The following is a 13,171-nucleotide window of genomic DNA, read 5'->3' as shown; positions in this document are numbered from 1 at the left end:
GAATACCAACAACAACTCGAAGCAGACACGTGGCACAATACGTGCGCGAAGCTTGGCCGGGAACCCGGCCTAAAAAAGCTATGGCAGATTTTAAGGAGCCTGCTTGGGAGCAAAAAAGGCGCACCTCCTCTCGCGTAACTCTTTTTGCGAGATGAGCCTGCCGTGCTGGAGGACCGCGTCATCCACACTTTCTTCCCACATGCTGCCGAGGCGCCTCCTGAACCTCTGCCTTCTGCAACGATAGACAACGCGAAAGAGGAGCTAGACACGCCCTTTACGCTGGGTGAACTCGTAGCAGCCCTTGCACAAGGCAAAACGAAATCAGCTCCCGGGCACGATGGAGTGACTTGGCAAGAACTTCGAAACCTCAGCAATGAAGCTCAAGAACAGCTCTTAACAATTATCAATGAATCCTGGCAATCCGGACTAGTGCCAGATTCACTAAAACTATCTCTCATCTACCCCATACCGAAGCCGGGCAAAGACCACACGAAACCAGCTAACCTACGCCCCATAGCTCTAACGTCAACTGTCTGCAAATTGATAGAAAGAATGCTACACACAAGAATGCAGCACTACATCGAATATGTACAACCGGGTTTGCATCCTGCGCAGGCAGGTTTTCGGCCGAACATGGGCACACATGACCCTCTGGTTGCTCCGCAGAGTGATCAACCGTACGTCTCGCAAACAGATACCTGACTATATTCTTGCAGTCGATATGCGTAAGGCATTCGATAGCGTGAAACAAGAGGCCATCTTACAAGAACTGGCAACCAGGTACCCTAGCCAAAGAACATACAATTGGATACGTAGCTTCCTCCAAAGCAGACCAATTCAGCTACATGGCAAGGCATCGGGATGGAGTCTGAAGACCTATTACTTGGATAGGAGAGTGGCCCAGGGCTCCATCCTCGGACCTATATGCTATTCAATTTGGCCATGACACGTGTGGCAGAAAGTCTTGAGCGAGACACTTCAGCCCGTTTTACTATTTACGCCGACGATGTAACAATATGGACGGAAGCGGCAGATTATTCCGGCATACAGAGCATGCAAACTGAGCTGCAAGCAGCGATCCTGAGCCTTCGCAACACTTCAGATAACCTCGGACTGCAACTCTAGCCAGAGAAGACAGAATTGATCAGCGTAGACGGAAAGAAAGCAACCAATGTAAACAAGCAGATCACTTTACACATCGCCCAAAGCGATATTACGTCGGCCAATGGACAAATTAGGATTCTTGGAGCACAGATTGGTAGCTGCAACAGCCCCCAGCTATGGATTCGCACACTAAAGCAAAAATGGAGACCGCTGTTGCACATGGTTAGACGAATATCGAGCAAGTATGGCGGAGCGCGTCAGAAAGCGTGCCAAACGCTTGCAAAAGCGGTCGCGGTTGGAAGGATTCTTCACGGGGCACCCTTGTACGAGTTCTCTGAACGAGACCTCGGCGACATCGAAAAGTTACACAGGGCCACCCTCCGTACGATCACTGGGCTACCAAAGCACACGAGGAACGAGGACCTGCTCAAGCTGGTAGCGATTCCACCCATACGGGACATAATCAGTGAAGCACGAATTCGAATGCGATCCCGGCTGGAAAACACGACCCAAGGAAAACAGATCATGGAATGGGATAAACAAGTCCATGCGAAGCCAGAGCCCGCGGAAGCGACCATGACGCCACCATGGGAAGCACCACTGGGCGTATACGGAAGCAACAACGCCCTATCGCCAGACGAAACGCGGAAGCTAGAAAAATATTTGAAAAGAGATTGGGATTAAGCACGCCGCAGCACACCACTGACATCTACACGGACGCTGCAATCACAAACGACATAGCAAGCATGGCCTGGGTTAGCACATCTGCAACCCAACACAATGGCTATCACACATGTCAGCTTCCTGGGGGTGTAACCTTGCACGCTGAGCTCTTAGCTATATGGGGAGCGGTCAACACGATTCCCATTGACATGGGAAACATTGTAGAGCAGAGTGTGCGAAATAATTATCGGATCCTTACTGATTCGTACAAAGTAGTGGCCGAATTAACGGGGCCTACGACAGATGATGCGGTGGCCAACGACACCAGAAAAAAGCTAAAGAGAATACAGGACAATGGGACAAATGTTGAAATCCTATGGACACCGGGGCACGCCGGCACGGATGGGGGAAACGCAGCCGCTCACGCTGCTGCCGCGGAAGCGGGTGGGCTTGATTACACGTACAGCTCCCCACACTCCATTTCCTCGCCAAACCCCGCGGATCAAAACCCATACCTAAAGATATTGGCCGCAGGCTCTCCTAGCAGAGCACTGATGCATTACATTCGTACTAAAATAAAAACAGACAGTAAACGGAGATTATTAGAAGCTACACCAGTACATGTGTTTGACGACAAAGGTGGGCGTACCCGCACGGAAGAGGTTTTCTTGAATAAGGTTATGGCAAACGCTGCATACACACCACACATACTTGAGAAATGGCACCAACCCAGACAAGCTACGATTGCGGAGACTTACAACCGATGTACACATTGCCAGGAATCATGCAGAGCAGACTTGCAACACCTCATTTGGAGCTGTGCAGCTTTTTCACAAGGGAGATCCAACATTCAGCATCTACTACACGGAGACATTAGAACATTAGGAATTGCAATACAAACTAACCCTGAAACACAGAAAGCCATTGCGACATATGCCAGACAAAGTGGCCTGTTTCGAGAAGCCCATGTGAGAGCGGCGGCCATGTGAGAGCGGCGGAACTGAACATGCACCTGAGCCTGCATAAAGCGGAAGATCCCAGACTGAGATGAAGAAGTGTTTCAGCCAACAGTCTGGGTACCCACATTCCCTTCCCTCCTAATCCCCATCAGCGGCCTAGAGCCGTCCGCTTCCTTAAAATAAAGGCTTTATTCATTCATTCATTATGTGTTTCCCACCGTTAATAATAAACCAACCCCCAACCGACTCACTTGGCCTTTTTACTATTTTTGATGTTCAATACCTCGGAATGCCTAACGACGTCCTCAGTTACGACAGAGCGACACGTTAAAGCAAGCGGTTCCACAGTTCCACCCCATACCTACATGGAGTAGTCATGGGCACATTTTTTCACCCGCGCGCCTACATAATCGGCAATGGCGGATTCTGCCATGATTTGTAACTGATAAAAAGTGCGTTGATCTCCCGCTATCTCTTTCGTAGCGTAAAGCTACACTACGCAGCCGAGCTTTGCTTACTTCTGCGCCTACCATACTGCGCATGCTCGAGAGGCGCGTGATGCCTCGAGAGGCGCGTGATGCCACGAGAGGCGCAGCTGCGTCGCCCTCGCCGCCGCCGACTGCGGCGCATTCCAGAGGTGTGACGTCGCAGTCTCCGCAGACGCCCCGGCGCCGTGTGCGCCCGCTGCTGCATTTAAGGCCTAAATATAGCCAGACGTAGCGTGAACGCGCGCACACGTTGCGTCACGTTGGCGAGAAAAACAGCGCGTATAGTTCGACCCATGGTTCGACGCACTGGCGCAGCCAACGTAACCAGACGCGGCCAACCAGGCCAGCGCGATCCGACGCCCGGCGTCTAAGGACGCTCGCCCGCGCGCCGATAACGTCGGACAACGCGCCTTTGCGATTGCGGCACCCCGCTGCAATGCGCATGCGCGAGGAGCTTCCACCGTGCGTATAGACCAGAACACGCTAGTCTCGCACCCAGACTAACCGAACGCATACTCTCGCACCCGGGTTGCCCGGTCGACCGGCGCCGTTTTGTACTGGGCTGCCAAAGTGTGTTCGCCGGCGACCAGCAGACATGGCAAGCGCCAGCTCTAGGGCTCCAAAGTGCGGAAATGTTCCCGTTCACACGGATCCAAAGTAGAAGAAGTCATCTGGGCATCATTGCGTCGTGTTTGGATGCCAAAACAACCAGCGGAAAAGGAGCAGGTCGCTTAGCGCTGTTTGCGAAGAGCACAACACACGTAGGGAATCGTGCCGGTGCGGTGTTTTCAGCCTGCGCCGATTTCCATCCGCAACGAAGAATGCCAAGCTGTGCCACCGGTGGATAGCTGCAGTGAACAGGAAGAACTACCAACCCAGTGAAAATGCACGAGTGAGTATTCGATCTGTGTATATTTTGGTGCCACGTTCAACTTCGCGCCCTACGAACGTAATACGTGTAACACGCAGGTTTGCTCCGAGCACTTTCTGGGCAACAAGCCTGCAGAGCAGAATCCCGCGCCGGTGCTTCGCCTTGGCTATAACAAAAAGGCAAGCCTTTTCGTGTTTTCATTCAGGCAGAGCTCCCGACGGTTAAGCGGAACAGTTGAGTTTGCGGTTAGCGATACTTGCAGCTGGTGCACGGAATGACCATTAAGCGTGAACGACAAGTTGTAGGCCTTGCTGGTGAGCGTTATTGCTAATGAAAGTAAACCGAAGTCTGCTCGTCACGTAGCATACGTCCACAAAAACGTAAACGACGACTACTCGTCGCCGAAGGTGTTCTTGCAGCGCACCTACCTTTACGAGCTGGTGTTGCAGGTGTCATTCGTAACGAATTCATTTGAGCCTCCTGAGCTTTAAACTGCGTGCGGACTGTTAAGCGGGGCAAAGCGCAAAATATTTCCGTTCATATGGCGAGGAAAATAAGGTGCTTAATTATTCTTGTATTTTGTAACAAAATTTTGATCGTTCTCACTAGTTTTTTTTTTACTGTTTTGTTTTCTAAGGGAGCGCCAACAATCCAATGGCCTCGCACAAGCGAAACAGGTCTGGTACCAGGTAGCTGCAGTTGGTGGGGCTAATTTCTTGGAATGCAGGTGCAGTTGTTGTTTTGTACCAAAGGGGTCCTGATGATGCAGCTTTAAGTAGGGATGGTAATTTTACGTGCCCTGTCATGGTTTGTGCAACTGTACAACACCTGCATCTGTCATGCTCTCCCTGTTATACGGGCTCCGAATGCACATGTAGTTGAACATTATAACTACTGTAGTACCTCATTTTCCAATGAGTGCAAGTTTAGCATCATATGCTGCTTGTTCGAGTGCTGTAGGCTTTTGTTCTGAATGTTGTACTCTTAAGTGGTTGCACGATACAATTGGCCTGGTGTATTTTCTATTTCATTTTGAGAGGACTTTATATCTTCGCAAAAGTGATGGCATGGGAAAGAACTACAGCCCTTCTTACTATGACATCTATTTTGTTTTCAGTGTGCAGGTGGTGAAGGGCAGGCGTCTGCTAACCAGGCAGTCAAACGACCTCGTCAGTTGGTTGCCAAGCGCGGCCAACCCAGTAGAGACCATTACAAACAAGACCAAACTGAAAGTGCAGATGACAGTGTTCTGCGTGCTTTAATAATATATGGCACCAACACAGTGCTGTAAATTCCTTCACAGGTTACGTGCCAAAAAGCTCACAGGTGTTCTAGCATATAGCGCGCGGTTTGTACAAACGTAATAGCGTACCTACGCGATGTATTCGCTTCTGCAGTCTGCACAACACTCAGTGTGTCCATTGTGGACTTGCACGAGGTCTTGAAGTTTGATTGAATCCAGACAGCGAAAATGACAGGTTAGAAAAAACGTGAAACACGCCTTCCGCCCAGCTAAAAAGCCCAAGTTTCGCTTTCGCGCCGGGTCGCATCTCCCGGCGTGGCAGCCCAGGCCTGCTACTTCGCGGCGCTTGGGATAGATGGCGCGACCGGCGCTCATCAGTATGGCGGCGCCCTTTGAATTCACGGTGTTCTGGTGTATAAATGCGCGGGAGAGACGGTTGATGCTGCACGCTCTACGTGGAGGTTACGGAGAGTCGAGCCGCTGCCAGTCGGCGCAAAAGACTGGAAAATTAACCAAACATAACCGAACCTTTACGCTACGTATATCCTAGCTAAGGCACTACCAATTACCTTTATTCTTGCTTTGCTTTCTTTCTCAGCCGTACTTGTCGATGGCTACCACTTTAGTTGTCGTAGTACCTAGAAGGAAACCGTGTCCTTGGTGCTCACCTCCAATATGGTCTTAACCTCTTGATTTCCGCTTGAGTTCCCCGTGATGGCAACGGCTCTCACAAGTCCATCTACGCCGTGCACAGACATTAGGCCGGAGAGTAGGGCCGGGTCAATGGCGCCCGAGTAATCAAATTGTTTTCCGAAGTCAGGAAGCCCGGTATCTGGTTCATCGCTGGCTTCTTGGGGTACTGCGTGGAACAGATGAGAGGCGTTTGCTCATCGCTTGTCGACAGGGTCTTCCTCCATGCGAATGTATTTCAACATGTTTGTTCTGCACATTAGCCCCCTTTGAACAGGAATTACGACGGATTGTCGGCAAATGTGTCAAATTTATGCAATACATGACACTCGACGAGACATTGCACGAAGGGCAACGCGGTAGAAAGGTGCGTTCCGCATTTTTTAATCGGTCATCCTAATTAGAGAGTAGTCAAATAAACCTTTAATATGCTGTCAGCAACGTGTCGCTCTTGAAAGTTGTTCTTGAAGATGTGCTCTATATGAGAAGAGATCAATGATTTGTTCTACGTTACGTCCGCAACGCGGCATGTCGAAGGCCACGTCAAACATGGCAGAGCAAGATGTTCGTGTGGAGCCATACGGAGCGACTGAATCGAAGGCATACGGGGAGGGGGGGGGGGGGGGGTGTTGTCCATTCGCCGGCAGCTTGGTGTCCGCTGCTTTTTCATGGCTACCACTCCACATAACTGCTAAAAACGAGTTGCTTCCGCAGATTTGGAGAATGCGCCGTAAGGGGCGATGGACAGCAATTAAACTGCCTGAAGATAGCATTTAAAAAAAATTATAATGCCAAGATAAGCCAGCATGCATGGCAAATGTTTGCCACCAGGTGGCATCCTAAGATACCCAGTTGAAAATTTTTAAAAATGGCGCCAAACGTGCATTTTGGCGACACGCCATGGCGTTTGCTTTACTATTTGTTGCTTTTTATTTTTATTTAGCATTTTAGATACCTCAGTATGCACACGCCAAGGTATCATAGTAATCTCGATAGTTCCCGCATCAACACTTCATTTGGTGCAGGGGCCCGAAAACTACGCTTGAGGGCGCATTCAATATCGCCGTTTATGACGGACTCAATTAAGACAGTTATGTTAACCACGCCAAAAAGATTTTTTCGCTCTTTAGTGTTACACCACGTGTGGGCCTCGCGATGCTGTGTTGAGCAGGACGCACAGCGCTTGTATAAGATTAGCAGACTGTAAGACCTCTGCCAAAAGCAAGAAAGGGGGAAAGGTGAGCGAAAGAAAGGGTACTATAAGGCAATACAAAGAAAATGATCGGGAAAACTACGCATCTGGACCGTTTTAGGCAAACTTGTCGGAAATTGAAGTTTAAAATCACGTTTTCTGAAGACTCCACTTTTGCTGACAAACGCGACGTTTTCTCTGCAGCTGCTGTGCTTTCCAAATAGATTTTTTGTTATTTCTGAACGCTTGTGACGGCTACAGCACCTAATGGATGGTTTTCTCACCAGAACTTTGTTTTTCATAACAGCAGTGTATAAGAAAATGGCTTAAACTTTGAGTCTTTGTCATCTAAACTTTCTTTTTTAGTATACAATGGTGAAAGCTAGAATTATTATTTTGGTTCAGAACAAAGCCTAATGCATATAAAACTAGAAAACCTTCGCCTCCATAACAATTTTCAGATACGTTCCTTCGAGGAATAAAAAGGAATTAAGAAATTATATTTTGAACCCTATACTGTGTTTTGTGCCGTTTACCATGCTATTAGGATGCATGTATTACAAAAGGTCGTTTTGAAATAGATTGCTTAAACATCTGCAAAGTTAGAGACAGTTGTTGCCTAGGTCCGCTGTCCATCTCTCCATTAATTATGGAGTAGATTTACATGTTTCATAAAGAGGAGTTCCTGAAAGCATCATGCCTCCCTACTGTTCCAATTCACTTCAACGTAGGCTAAGGCGCTACTACTGATGGAAATTACATAAAAGAATCGCTGGTGGGCGAGCAAGAAGTGGCGAACAAAAACTGTTTCAACCCTCTTTAGAGGAGTTGGTCACAGAAAAAAAAAGTGATACCAGCATTCTAAGGACCAGTGGCAGACTCGTTGGGCGTTCGCAAATACAAGTCCGAAAACGCACAGCGTTCCTTGCATTGGAGTTACGCTCGCAACAATCAGTGCAATAACAAGAGCACGTGGACACTGATGCCGCCCGGCCATCTATTTCATGCCCGACTCCAAGCATTACAACTGATGGCAGCGGTGGGACGGACTTGGCGACGTGGTGACGTGTCTGCGGTGAGTGCTTGGTTCTTGCTTTGACTCTTTAGGCTTCACTTTGTGGTTGTTCTGTTTAGAACAGTAGGGAAGCTGGATTGTTAATTGTTAGCTAGGTTGTGTTTTCCTAGGTAGGTTTAGCGAGCAAGACCAAGGCAGTAAATCATCAATCATGGAGTTAATGACACTGCTGAGAGGCTAATTGATTATTGTTGGTGAGCACCTGCGCCTAGAGGTACGCAAGGAAATGCTAAAATTGGAATTACTGCAGCTAATTTCCGAGCAGGTGAGCGAGGAAAACATTGAAATGGGTTTGGAACTTCTTTTAGAAAACAGAGAAACGGGACAGAAAGAGAGAGAGAAGAACGGGAGACAGAAGAGCGGGACAGGGTGGAACGCGAGAAAGATCGCGAGTTAAGAAAAATGCAACTTGAACTTGAAAGCAAACGTTTGGAAAGGTATGAAGTGAGGCAGAGTCATACCACATGGACAGGCAGTTAAAGCCATTTGAGGTCGAGAAGGACATAGGCTTGTTCCTAGGAAATTTTGAAAGAACTTGCGAGAAGATGAACTTCGGTCCGAGTACCTGGCCTCAGCGGTTGTTGCCTATGTTGCCGTGTGAGGCTGCGGAAGTAATCGCCAGACTCAGTGCGCAGGATGCATATGATTAAACAAAGATTAAGGCTAGTCTTTTGAAAAAGTACCGCCTTTCAGCCGAAACTTTCCGGCAGAGGTTTAGAAGCACAGGCAAGAAGGATAGCCAAGGATATCCGGAATTTGCATATGGCTTAAAGTCAAACCTAGTCGAGTGACTGAAAAGCGCGGAAGCGTACGAGAGCAGAGACATGATTGTTGAATGGATGTGCCTTGAGCAGTTTTACAGAAGCATCCCTCAATCTGTGAAGCTGTGCGTGCAAGACAAAGGAAATGTAAACACTGTGGAAATGGCGGCTGAATTAGCCGAAGAGTACGCAACGGGTAGAAATTTGAACGCTCCTGTAGACGTAGAAACATGAAACTCCTGTAGACGTGGAGAAAAGGCCCTCGCAAAAGACCGAGAAGTCCAACGGGGAAACCGTACAAAAAGAGTAGAAAAGAAAATTCGAACCTTTTAGACCAATCCGCTGCTATAAAAGCTACAAACTGGGACATATCGCTGTAAACTGCGGGAAGCTTAGCCTAGTTTTCTCCTACGTGGATGAAAAAGACGAGAATATGGAACTGTTAAGCGGGTATCTTCACGACCGGCAAGTTAAGGGCAAACCATGCCGGTGGCTGCGAGACAGTGCCGCCACGATCGACATTGTCCATCCGCCTTACGTGTCGATAGATGACTTCACTGGAGAAGTAGCATGGATTAAACAGATTGTAGAAGAACACAGCATGTGTCTGCCGATGGTCAAAGTCAGAATCAGTGGACCGTTCGGGGAGCTAGTGACCGAGGTTGCAGTTTCCAAATTTTTGTCGCTGCAGTACCCTTACATTTTTTCGAATCATTCGGATCAGTTACTGCGGGACAAAGGGCTTAAACTAGGACAGGGCGTAGTACAGGTGTTGACGCGAGGCCAAGCTCGGAAAATCACGTCGCTTTCGGTTGAAAATGAAAAAGCTGTTCCAGCGGAAGTAGCAAAAGAGGCAACTTCAATAACCGGATCCGAGCTAGGTTCGAGGGACGAAAATATGGTTGAGGAAAACCTGCCAGCTGACTAGCTCAATGAGAGCGAATCACTAGGGTGTCAAATTTCACGCCGTCAGGAAGAGCCCGCTGAAGCACTCGCAAGCGAGACAGGGTCGTTGCTATCACCGGGCTCAAAGAACTTTGATCAGCTCTTACGTGTGGACAGAGAGTCACTGGCAGCCGAGCAAAAGGGGGATGACAGCTTAGCTAAACTACATCACACAGCTAAATAAGGCATTGCCAGGCGCAATGTCACGATACAAGAGAGAGGAAGATTGTTGTATCGGCACTACAGAGATCGAAAAGGTAGGATTCCATATCAGTTAGTCGTACCTAGTAAATACAGGGAGGGCGTTTTGAGCCTCTGTCATGGATATGGGTGGTCTGGCCACCTAGGCATAAGCAAATCAAAGATTGCTTATGGAATGCTACACGCCTGGCTGTTTCAAAGACGTAGAAAACATTGTACGATCAGGCCACGCCTGTCAGCGCTCGGGTAAACCAGGAGAAACACGGAAAGCTCTGCTAAAGGTAGTGCCCCTAATAACGGAACCTTTCAGACGACTTGTGATAGACACGACGGGGCCTCTACCAAAGACGAATTCGGGTTACAGGTACTTGTTTACCAAGCTGTGTTCGGCTACAAAGTTTTCAGAAGCAATCCCTCTGAAAGAGCTCAGCTCCAGCGAGCTTTTGACAGTATTTGCACTAGCTGGGTTTCCAGCCAAAATTCAGGCGGATCAAGGGTCAGTATTCACCAGCGCACTGACTTCCACATCCTTGCATAAGTGCAGAGTAAAGTTGGCACACAGTTCCGTATATAACCCTCAGTCAAATAGTGTAGAGAGGTGGCATTCAGTGCTTAAGCGAGTTTTGCGGGCGCTCTGTTACGAACACAAGGAGGACTGGAAGAATTGTCTTCCGGCCGCTTTATTTCCTCATTGTTCCTCATGAGGCTACAGGGTTCTCGCCAGCAAAACTAGTGTATAGGAGGACACTCCGTTCTCCACTGAGAATGTTAAGAGAGATGTGGGGGGAAAGAGGATAGAGTCCAACAGTGGTAGAATTCGTGCTAAGTCTATTGAAACGGCTAATTGCAACCCAAGACCTAGTCGAAAAGAACTTGGTAGTAGCTCAAAAGAACGCCAAGTTCTATTGCGACGAGAATGCGAGGCTTCGTACGTTTAACGCCTGATACCAGGTAATGATCCTCAAACCTTCAAGAAAGAAGCAGCTTGAAGTTCACTGGGACGGGCCCATTAAAGTGTTGCACAAACTTTCAGATACTAACTATGCTCTAAAATACCCGGTCGCAGGAAGGAGGTGAGGATATACCTTTGCAATTTAGCGAAGGCGTACGCAGAGCGAAGCGGAGTCGTTAACTGTGACATCAAAGAGTAGGATGACACTAGTACCAAGTTTAATTAGTATAAGGCGACCTCCAACTCGGAAATTGGCCTAGAGGGAGTAGCAAAACATTCGGTAAGCTGGCACGCTCTCAGACCCGAGCAACTAGATGAGCTAAAAGGAATGCTAGGGGAATATCTCGACAGATTCAGCGATCGGCCTGGTAGAACCGAGCTAATAACGCATAAAATAGAGCTGACATCAACCGAACCCATAATGTCAAAGCCTTACAGGGTGTCTCCACGACAGAGAGAAATTATGAATGCAGAGATGCAGCGCATGCTAGAGATAGGAGTTATTGGGACCACTGAGAGTGACTACACGTCACCGCTAATACTTCTGCAAACCCCTAATAAGGACCCTCGTCTGTGTATTCATTACAGGAAGTTAAATGTCATCACTAGGGATCAGCTGTACCCGATACCCAACATTGAGGAACGAACTGAAAGAGTTAGCGCTGCTAAATACATTTCAACTATAGATCTCGTGTGGGGATACTGGCAAGTTCTTTCAGAATGTGCCAGCCGCTATGCCGAATTTAGCTCACCTGTAGTCACTTTTCGCCCTGTCGCCTCCAGCTTGGGGCTGAAGAACGTGCCGTTTAGCTTCTCTAAGTTAATGGATATTGTCCTAAAAGACTCGCGGGAGTTCACCTTGCCATATCTTGCTGATGTAGCCATTTTTTCGGACAGCTGGCAAGAGCACGTATCGCACCTCAAACAGGTGTTCTCACGGTTCAGGGAAGCCGGCTGAGCGATGAAGGCGGAAAAGTGTAGGTTTGGCTGTTCGCGGGTTACTTCTCTGGGCCATGTTGTCGGCCAGGGCACGAGACGGCCGGCCGAGCTGAAAATAGCTACGATTGGAGAATTTTCACAGCCGTGCACAAAAACTGACACTCGTTCATTTTTGGGACTTGTGGGGCACTATCGACGGTACATTTGGAACTACTCGCAAAAGGCAAGTCTAACGGAAGCATAACTGCGAGTCGGCCTAGTTGGAACATATTCATATTGATACTTTTTGTGCGCAAACAAACAGGGACGAAGAATAAGCGCTCGTCCTTGTGTTGCCCCTATTCTTCGTCCCTGTTTGTTTGCGCACAAAAAGTATCAATATGAAGTCTAACGGACGCCATCCGAAAGGGAGCACTGAATAGCGTGCACTGGGATAAGGATAAAGAGAACGTTTTCCAAAATTTGAAAACGCTATTGGTTTCTCGTCCTGTGCTTCGCGCGCCAGACTACGCAAAGGAATTCATAGTTCAGTGTGACGCAAGCGACAGAAGTATGGGCGTGGTACTTAGGTCGGCGACGATAACGACGAACATCCTAACCTCTATGCCAGCCGTAAACTAACTGTAAGGGAGGAATTCAACAGCGCTTCAGAAAAGGAATGTGCTTGTTTAGTTTGGGCAGCCCAGAAGTTGTCGTGTTACTTAATTAATAATTGGGGTTTTACGTGCCAAAACCACTTTCTGATTATGAGGCACGCCGTAGTGGAGGACTCCGGAAATTTTGACCACCTGGGGTTCTTTAACGTGCACCTAAATCTAAGCACACGGGTGTTTTCGCATTTCGCCCCCATCGAAATGCGGCCGCCGTGGCCGGGATTCGATCCCGCGACCTCGTGCTCAGCAGCCCAACACCATAGCCACTGAGCAACCACGGCGGGTGTCGTGTTACTTGTACGGAGCGAGGTTCATCTTCGAAACCTACCACTGTCATGTGACGTGGCTCAATCAAATGCCACACAAGAATGGCCGCTTGCTCTGATGGAGCCTCACTCTCCAAGAGTACAACTTCTCCGTTAGATATAAGGGAAG

The 13,171-nt window shown here is 48.5% G+C and overlaps 1 protein-coding gene across 1 annotated transcript in view; it reads right to left on the bottom strand.

Annotated features, from left to right (window-relative positions):
- Positions 1-13,171, bottom strand: part of LOC135911175 (neprilysin-2-like) — a 336,673-nt gene that overhangs the window by 223,633 nt on the left and 99,869 nt on the right. The window contains exon 7 of the mRNA XM_070538401.1: positions 5,997-6,187. Within this exon, the coding sequence (XP_070394502.1) occupies positions 5,997-6,187 (191 nt within the window). The remainder of the gene's footprint in view (positions 1-5,996; positions 6,188-13,171) is intronic.

The sequence above is a fragment of the Dermacentor albipictus genome, chromosome 5 (genome assembly GCF_038994185.2).
Source record: "Dermacentor albipictus isolate Rhodes 1998 colony chromosome 5, USDA_Dalb.pri_finalv2, whole genome shotgun sequence".
Lineage (NCBI taxonomy): Eukaryota > Metazoa > Arthropoda > Arachnida > Ixodida > Ixodidae > Dermacentor > Dermacentor albipictus.
Note: the sequence above shows the minus strand (reverse complement) of the source record. Positions and strands in the feature narration are given on the sequence as shown.